This window comes from Bubalus kerabau, chromosome 3 (assembly GCF_029407905.1).
Source record: "Bubalus kerabau isolate K-KA32 ecotype Philippines breed swamp buffalo chromosome 3, PCC_UOA_SB_1v2, whole genome shotgun sequence".
Lineage (NCBI taxonomy): Eukaryota > Metazoa > Chordata > Mammalia > Artiodactyla > Bovidae > Bubalus > Bubalus kerabau.
Window position 1 is genome coordinate 102027655 of NC_073626.1, and position 10172 is coordinate 102037826.

The window sequence follows — 10172 nt, forward strand, 5'->3', positions numbered from 1 at the left end:
CACAGAATTTCTTTGGTTATGGAAGTGCTTCCTATTTTCTTCTGGCTTGTTATTTCTTTACCAATCTTATTTAGTACTGCTGCCATTCTACCTAATCTCTAAGCTGTTTTTCTGTTCTATATTCCACATACTATAAGTATTTGGGATAGTCATCAGGATGTCTATCATCCACTCCTACCTCTTCTTGGTTTTAATAACTTTTCATCTGGATTTAACTCCCTCAACTGAGACTGTTCTACTTCAAGCAGTTCTAAACATTTTTCCATCACAGAAATTAGATTTAGTCAAATTTAGTCCAAAATCCCTATTTCACCTTGCCTACCATCCGTAGTCAGGTTTACTCACAAATGCCTTCTGTATTCCAGATACCATTTTGTCCCTGTTCCCACACAGTGAGACAAATGAATATGCTTCTCAACCTCCTGCCAAGATATTTTTTTGCCTATTATTAGGACCTATCTCCTCCAGCAAGTCTTTCCTAAATGAAAAATTTGAACTATTCAAAATTACAATATAATTTTGTTTTAGCACCTTTGTATGTGCATAAGTCATCCAGGTAGTTCAGAAGAGACATGAGCTCAGCCATGGCAGGTCCATGCTCTGCCCTGGGACCAGTTTTCCCTATATTCTGTATGGAGGCACAAGTTCTCCACTGCAGATTAAATAATGAGCGTATTTTTCAGTGCACTTATTTTTCATTGCACATATTTACTTATGTAGTTTCCTTCTCTACTCCGAGTACTGGGTGGAGAGACTAAAACCAGTATTTGGGGAGAGCTTAGAACATATTAGTGGGTCACTGAATTAATTAATGGGGTCATAACCAAAAATTCATTAATGAAATAGAATATAAAAACAAAAGTGTCTTGCATACAGTAAGTTCATGAAACTTCTATTTCTGATGCATATACCTATTTACGTATATGGGAACTGAGTCATGATGCAATGTGTATTTCTTACTGTTGGTTATGGTCAAAAAAGCTGAAAGCCACTGAATTCGAAATACTCTAAGATGTCTTTTAAATCTATACAATTCATATTATATTAAATGATTTAGTCTAAGGATCAGAGACACAGCATTTAAAAAGGGGGCAGAACTTAAGGATAATCAAAAAACAACCAGCAAAATCACTTTTTCTTAATAAAATGTCATTATTAAACTTTACCCTTAGAACTAGATTCATAAAGCTTTTACAGTAGGAAAAAAGTTTAGAGATCATCTAAGGAATGATGCTGAAGCTGAAACTCCAGTACTCTGGCCACCTCATGCGAAGAGTTGACTCATTGGAAAAGACTGATGCTGGGAGGGACTGGGGGCAGGAGAAGAAGGGGACGGCAGAGGATGAGATGGCTGGATGGCATCACTGACTCGATGGACGTGAGTCTGGGTGAACTTCGGGAGTTGGTGATGGACAGGGAGGCCTGGCGTGCTGCACTTCATGGGGTCGCGAAGAGTCAGACACGACTGAGCGACTGAACTGAACTGAACTGAATCCAAGTTTATTGCTTTAATACATAAAAGGAAAACTCAGGCCCAGAAATAAAAACATTTCATTTCATTCATTCAAGTAAACATTTGCTAACCACATAGCGGATACCAGGTTCTAGGTGTGAGTCTGTGAACAAAGAGAAGATATCTTTGAAGAGCTCAAAGTCTATACTACATATATGCAAGTAAACATTAAGAGTAATTACTGGAATCAAGGTCATTTATAAAGAACAGAAATTAACTAATTCACTCTAGGTTAAGTGGCAGAGAAATTTTTTTTTTGAAGAGGTGGTACTTATCAGTCTTACAAATGAGGAGTTAAACAGGTAAAGGAGGAAGAAACAACATGTACAAAGGTACCATAGTCATATAAAATAAAGAATGACACATTCAGGAAACTGTATGTTGAGTTTGTATACCTGGAGTATAGGGCACATGCTAGCATTTATGTGACATTTAATCTTGAAACCACTATGTGAGGTAGGCACTATTAATATTTCCATTTTGTAGATGACAAAATTTGAAGCACAAAAGGTGAAGTGATCTGCCCAAAGTTAAGTTGTGAAATGAGAATGTAAAGCAAGAAAATCAAACTCTAGAGCCTATACCCTTATTCTCTCTGTGCTTAGTCGCTCAGTCATGTCTGACTCTTTGTGACCCTTCAGATTGTAGCCGGTCAGGCTCCTCTATCCCTGGGATTTCCCAGGCAAGAATACTGGAGCAGGTTGCCATTTCCTTCTCCAGGGAATCTTCCCGACCCAGGGATTGAACTAGTGTCTCTAGTGTCTCCTGCACTGCAGGGAGATTCTTTACCTGCTTTTAGAGAAAAGAGGCAGGATTTAAATGATAAAGGACTTTGTACGCCAGTCTAAAGACTTCAGATTTTATGCTAAAGGTGACAAGTGAAAGGTTTTAAACCGGAGTGACATATTCAGACATTTTTAAATGAGGCTAATCTGGCAGCTATGTGGTTGGACTGGGAGAGGAATTAGTGGCAGGGAAATTAGTTACAGTCAGAAAGGTACTATAATAAATTCAGGTAAAAGAAATGGCAGTGGCAGTGCCGGCACGAGAACGCAAGTCTACTGACCACCACAGCCACTTTCTTGTCCAGTATCCAGAAGAACCTCCCACTTTTCCCCCTTAAGTCACCACGCTAATAGTTTAAGAAATCCAACCTCAGAAACAACAACACATTCCTTTCAGGTCCCTTTATTAAACAAACCATGGTCACTAGAAGTGTTGCATTTGTGAAAGTGACTAACACAATCCAACTGGAGAACGACAGAAAGTCTACTGCTATCTGCAGTTTCCTTACCTTCTTGACTTTTTCTCCTTCTTCTATACATTATTCCTGGAACTTTCATGTTCAATAGTCGATTTGAAATCAATGTTCTGTCTAGACATGACTATTATAACCTAACAGAATTAAATCTACCACAGAGGAAGTGTAATGTGGTCCCAGCTATGGCAAAAAATATACTCTCTGGTCTGGTCAAATTTTGGCTTAAACAAAGATGATGAATGAACAGTAATAAGAGATAGACTTTTTGAAAACAGCAAGAGTTAAAGAAAAACAGAATATTAAAAAGGTATGTGAGTAAGAGCAACGTAAAGTTCAAGCCATTTGATTTCAAGAGAGTAACACAAGCACCAAGTGTGTGCGGTATTCCAGAAACCAACAAATGAAAAGAACAGTAGAAAAGACTATCTGGTCAATTCTCGAGCATTCTAAATCTGATCTGTTTTCATTTAAACCAAGCAGAGCCCTCTTGAGCCACCCTTGATACTAAGTAACTGAGTAGGTTCCACAAGTAAGCAGCCTACAGTACAGGAGCAACAGAGAAGATAAGCAAGAGTGGAAAGGAGAAAGGGACTCACAATGAAAGGGAAGGAAGAAATGATAAGTTACAAAATATGGAATAAAACTGAGGAACACTAGTAACCTCAGTATCAAACGCTGCCAACCTTACCTGACTGACTGAGTGGCACCATGACAATGGCAACATTAGGGAGCATGAAAAGACAAATTTGAGTCACAGATTTACAAGACGCCAAAGATGAGAAATGAGAGTAATGACAAAAGTAAAAAAGCGATGAAAGAATTTTAGCATCTAAAGAGACAATTTAAAGATTACTAAAATCTCATTTGGTTTAGTTATGCTTTACTTCTCATGAAACAATGAGTCCAATGGACACAAAAGATGAAAATGTCAGCTAGTACCAGAGATATGTCTAGGGAGGTGTGTTACAAAGAAAAGTATGAGATTTACTTGCACGTTTTGTGAGAGCAACTTCAGAATTTTTCCTCTCTATGGTGTATAGTGCTATTTACCGTAAGTACTTCACTGTAATTCTTATCCTGGCTGGCTAACTTCCTTAAAACCAGAGTTCAAAACAAAATAAGCACTTATTAATTATGGTCAAATTTTAACCTCAAAAAGGACAAGGGTCTGCAATAGATCATAGAATATTACTTAGCAGTATAGCCTAAACGAGTCTAATGGTAACCAAAATCCAGATAACAGATTCTCAAGAAAATTATGTAATTAAGAAATCACTTTAAAAGTTTTTAAAATTAAAAATTTGCTTGATAAAGGAAATATTCTTTCCAAAAAAAAAAAAAAAACTCAAGGTGTAAATTCAGTTTTTCCATTCAGGGATGATGTAATAGTGAAAATATTTCTTCCATATGACACTTACAAAACTTTCAGGCATCATGTTAATCCACCTCTTTTCTTCTCCCTCTGTCACCCTCCCTTTCCTCCTCCTCCTCCTTCTCTCTCTCTCACACCCCTGCTGTCACCACATCATTCCATGATTTCAATAAGGATAGGAGGAAATAGATGATTATTAAGAGCAAAAAAACTACTGGATCAAAAGCAAAAATAATTAAACTTGATACCCTGACCAATCACTCTTCAAATCCATGAATATACAGTCTTCAAAAGTACTCCATCATAACAGATGATTGGAAAAAGTTTATTTGTAACAGTCAGCAAAAGTATTTTTATTAAAGTACAATAGGATAAAGTAACATATATACCTAGTCTATTCTCCTAGTGACTCTAATTTTTAAAGATAATGAAAAGATGAAAACTCTCAATACAAGGTCACCTGGAGATCAAAAATGCCATGTACTTGTAAAATTTAGATGACTAACTGTGGGAGGGAGAGCAGAGACCTTTTACTAATATACTAATGCTTTTTAAAATTAAGAATTTAGAATAGGGCTTCTTACCCTGAACACTATTGACATTCACAGCCAGATAATTCTTTGTTGTGGAAGGCTGTCCTGTGCATCACAGGATGATCAGCAGCATCCCGTCCTCTACCCACTAGATGCCAGTAGCACACCCTCTCCTCCTCCCCCACAGCTGTGACAGCCAAATACGTCTCCAAAGGGCCCCTGGGGAAGAGCTGCCGGGCTGGGGAGCAAAAGTTACCCAAGCTTGAGAACTACTGGCTTATAAGCAGAAAAAAATGAATTGAAGGGAGGGTGCTGTTTTGTTTTTCTTCTGGTATTAATGTTCCAAGATAATATATTTGAATCTGATCACAGACTATATTTAAGAGATTCTGTCTTATAGAAAACAAAAGCATTTAATATCTATCACTTGTTAGTCAAAGTTCAGAAGAGTTCCAGAAGATTCACTGTACTCCAATGACCCCTCTAATCACACATACATGCACATATCCACACACACCCACACGGTATTGCCATGCTGATCAGAAGAAAATGCACAAAACTACTTTATCTCCATTTCTTATTTCATTAAATATATAGACCAGACTGTTTCAGTTCCCACAGAATCCAAAGGAATTCTCAGCTTATTCAATGCAACTCAAATACCACAATAGCTGCATCACTCTAGAGAGGATAAACCTAAACACTGGAGCAAGTATTAAACTCTTCGTCAGATTTCAACAAATTTGGAGAATGATACAAATTAACCACAATGCTTTAAAAACAAAATAACTAAGAAGTATATTTGTGTTTTGAAACAGAAGCTGAGTAAGGATAAGGGCAATGAAAACATTCAAAATCAAAAGGAATCTGAAGGCATTTCAGGATGAGGGCAAAACTTAAAAATATTTCCCCCAGAATGAAAGGAGTGAATTATACACTTGGTCATATCCTAGAGGAACACTCTACATAATCAGTCTCTAGTATCCACACCATGGGACGGAAAATGAAAAATCCAAGTCCACAAAATATTAAAGAGAACAGTAAACATCCATCCTAAACACCTGAAGTAAAACTGCTCTTTACTACTATTCTTCATTTGATTTTTAAAAAATCAAATATCCATAAAAAAACAAACAAAAAGACAACTTTGGAAATGTTTTCTCATAAAAATAGCCATCCTCATGCTTCCAGCAGGCCAGATTAAATATTACACAGAAAAATCAATTAGAAAAAAAATAATAATAATCCTCTTTGAGAGTGTATCTGATGCGTAACAAAAGACCTTTTAAAAAATCAGACATTTTAAGTATTAAAAAATCTTCATGTATAAATATGGATTAAAGTCTTTAAGATTTATTTCAATTATCTTCAACAGAATTATATTTTAAACTAGGATTTTTTTTAAAAAACCTATTCAACAATACTTAATTAATTTAATATAAGTGCAATATCTATGTACTCTCTAGTAACAAAATTACTTTATTGGAAAATTTTAGCCCTATTAACCTCCTGACTCAGTGAAAATAATCCTACAAGAAACTAATGCTCAATTCTTTTTACTCCCAAGCCAAGCAAAGGAAGCTGTAAGATCTATAGCGACAGCCTGCTTTTCCAGAAGTAATACCTTGAGACTGCTCAAGAATAGCCTCCTTCAACAATTAGTGTGACTCCCGTGGGTTTGGGAGGGAATAATGTCCACAATTCCTTGGTCAGTGGCCATGATGCCCCTCCTCCTCAAGGGCAGGAGATCAGAAAAAGGGATATGAATAAGAGGAGTTCACCAACCAGAACATATTGGGGCAGAGGAGGAAGAGTACTACAGGAAAAATAAAAACTACACGGTTAGGTTATGTCACAAAAAGCAAGAGGTTTAATGTTATCCAGTATTCATTCATTTCAGAGACACCATTGTTTATCTTCCTCCCCAAACCCTGCACAAAAAGAACCGTCAGCCTGCCTTAAGCATGTTCCTTCTTCCATTTAAACAGACATGATTCTTTTGGTTAATCTCTGGCAATGATCGCCATTTCACAAACACATTCAGCCCACCCGGAACTGATCAATACCACTACAGACATAAGACTAGACTTTATCCATTTATTAACCACAAGGAAATGTACCATTCAGCAAATTCTATACATTACAAAAGATTCTATTAAAAAGGGGGGCAGGGAGGACTGATGGACACCGACACACACACACACACACACAAACACAGACACCACAGAGGTACACAAAGAAAAGACTACCACCCTCTAATTTCCCTGTGGCAAACGAGATAAAAGACATGGCCATGAAACCTGTCAATTCGTTGTCCCCCTATAATTCTATCTCACAACGTAGTAACTGAATATTGAATTTTATGATAAATACATCCACTGCCACTTTAAAATTGTTTCATCTACAAACTAACTCTCCTCTTACGTGCACACCTTTGAGCTAGATGCTGTATTCATTTACAGAATTTCAAATACAAAAGCCTAGATAGTTTTCCAACCACTGGTTGCAACCACAGAACGTTCTCACAAAATCAAAATTTCAAATATAAATGGGCCAAATTCTTCTTCCAACCCTGGGCCAAAACCCATTTTATGACTACAGTGTATCTGACAGTATGTACAATTTCAAATGGGTTGTTCTAAATCGAAAACAATGCTCCAACACAACGCGTTTAAAATAAGTATTCCGTAGGTAAGCAAAATCTATGCCAGAAAAGAGCACATAAATGGTGGTTGAAAGCCAGCACATTAGCAACACACAGTGGCAGACCTCTTCTGCACTGGGTTATTGTTAATACTCCAACAACAACAACTACAACTATTTTTAACACTGCTGGACACTGAAGTTGCAGAAAACGTGAGGGGACACCCAGATGAAATTGCTGATATAATGCATTGTTTCTCACGGTCAAAATTAAGTAGCAACTGACTTGATCTGCTGTGATAGTCACTGAAACACTGATTAAAAGACGTTAAAAATCACACAAACAAACAACAACAAAACACCCTTATTTTTGGAATATGCCACACTAAAAGGACGTTTAGGAATATGCCTTTCGGGTCTCAAACCTTTGCATAAATTGTCACTTGTGGTATTTGCGGCTTAATTGCAAGCCAACCAGCGCTGTCATTCAGCGTTACGGCCACAAACCATGACTTTCTCACTTCCACAACAACAGAGCAATCACTCTTATCAGTCGCCAACCAAACTCGAAAAGAGAAAAATTCATGGAGGTTTCCAGATCATAATCAGCCCGGGAGAGGCGGGGTGCGGAGGGCGGCAGCCGAGGGGCTCGGGGTGGGGAAACCTCCCCAGGCTCCGCTGGAGCTCGCCGACCCGACAACAACCGCGGCCTCCGGCAGCGGCAGCAGCCCCGCCGCGCCGCGTTCCATGCACCTACCTGAAGAACAAGAGATAAGAAAGACGGCAAACGCCAACTTTGCAGCAGCTCCCATTTTCCCGAGACGCAGGGGAAGCCGTAGGAAGTTCTCGCTAAATATCCAGTTCCCTGGGTCTTCCTCGGAGACAAACCTCCTGGTGTAAAATCAACCGTCATAAAACATATTCGGAAGCCCCGACCAAAAAAACGTTCACGGGGTCAAAAAAAAATAGAAAAAATAAAAAATAAAAAGAGCGAGCACAACAATTAAAAAAAAAAATGCACCACGGGGGGGAAAAATCGCCACACACAAGCACAACACACAAAACCAAACAACGAAAAGCCAACAACAACAAAAGCGGGTTTAAATCACTGTCAAAATCACTGTCAGCTCCGCTCGCCTCTCGGGTCTCTCCGAACAAAACGCCAGGCTGAGGCGACGAGGAGGCGGCGGCGTCCGCTGCCGCCCGGACAGTCCGGGAACCGAGCTGGGTCCGACGTCCGGACCGACCTTCAACCCGGACACCCAAAGTCCGCGGACCACTGGCGGCCGAGCTCGCGGCGGTGGCGGCCGAGACGGCGGCGGTGGCGCGGAGAAGCAGCGGCGGGCGGCTGCGGTGGTGCAGGCGGCGGCCAAGTTCTGGTCCAGGCTCTGGCTCCGGCTCCGGGCTCCAGGCTCGGCCGCGTTTTCGGTCCCCTGGCCTCCGCCGGCCCCGCCCCCTAAACTTCCGGTTCCGGCCCGAAGCTGGAAGCCAGGCACGGCGAAGGAACGCTCGGCAGCGGCGGTGGCGGCGGCGGCGGCAGCGGCGGCGGCGGCGGCGGCGGCCGGGCGCAGAGCGCGTGCCGGGCCGTGAGCGCGAGGAGATTGTCGGGGAAGCGAGGCGGGAGCGGGGGAGGGGTAAGAGAGCGAGGGCGGGGCCGGCAGGAGGGCGAGGAGGCGGGGCGGACGGAGGCTCTTTACAGCGAGGCCTCGTCGTCCGGCCTGCTTGGCCTGCTGGGCGGTGGGGCTCGAATGGGTGGCAAGTGAATGTTGTTGGGGTCTCGAGTGCATGGTTTCCTAATCGTGCTCCACTGACCTTTCAGCGGAGCGCACTCCCGAATGGTCAGGGGAGCCCGAGAGGGACAGGACCCGGGGCGGGGCGGGCGTCTGCGGCGCCTTGTCTTTCCTCTGGGGGGACGCCTCGTCCGCTCTTAGATCTCGGGCGCCGGGAAGCCGGGGTGGGACTTTGTCCTCCGTAATTGCCGACCTGCGGGAGCTGATGTTTGTACCCGCTGTTGTAGCAGTGCGTCCTACCCCTGTGGCTTTTTCTTTATGCATTTTGTATTTCGGTTAAAAGAGAAAGAAAAGGGGTTGGGAGGCTGGTGGAACTCGAGGAGGATGAGCTATCCACCCGGCCAGGATTTCCACGGTAATTATCGTGATGTGCAATGTGAATCCATTCCCTCCTTCCTTTTTGTACACAAAGCATTGTTGAGAACCGTTCTGCGTATAATAGGTTCTCAAATATTTATTACTCGCTGAAGAGAAAACCTGCAGATTTTGATCGACATATTTGATCAGACTAGTATTTACTTTTTCGAATTTTAGTTCGTTTAGGGCTTATTTTTACCCCTGAATCCAAGTTGATTTCTTAGATGCTATGCTAGGCACGGAATGGGATCCAAAATGTAAAAGTAGCATATCTACCTCAGGGAGTTCACAGTATTTGCTATAGTCGAAGCTGGCCACAGAATACAAACCGAAGAGAGTATTAAAGGTACCAGCTTGGTTATTTACCACACTTCAGCGAGCTCCCTGTAGGTGCAGGTCTTATGTCTGCTTCCCCGTTTTATGCCAGCATTCAGTGTCAAGCCTGATGTGATAGGTGCTTAATGTGAATAATTGTATAATTGACTAGGGAATAACTGCCTTTTTCTTAAATACAATATTCCCATATGTAATCTACAAGTTTTGGGGGTTTACTAATAAATAAATAAAACATCTCTTTTATATGGCTAATTCATGTTGTACTTGTGATTTACTAATTCCCACATTTACCCACAAAGCCAAGCCTTCTCCCTTGTATTTATAGTGTCCTATTTTTCTCTTCCTCTAAATTACTGTGTTTCTATTA

The 10172-nt window shown here is 41.1% G+C and overlaps 1 protein-coding gene across 1 annotated transcript in view; it reads right to left on the bottom strand.

The window, feature by feature from the left end:
• ACVR2A (activin A receptor type 2A) overlaps positions 1 to 8754 on the bottom strand; it is a 97164-nt gene extending 88410 nt beyond the window's left edge. Inside the window, exon 1 of the mRNA XM_055572652.1 lies at positions 8080 to 8754. Coding sequence (XP_055428627.1) covers positions 8080 to 8134 — 55 coding nt within the window. The 5' untranslated portion in view covers positions 8135 to 8754. The remainder of the gene's footprint in view (positions 1 to 8079) is intronic.
• Between the last annotated feature and the right edge of the window lie 1418 nt (positions 8755 to 10172).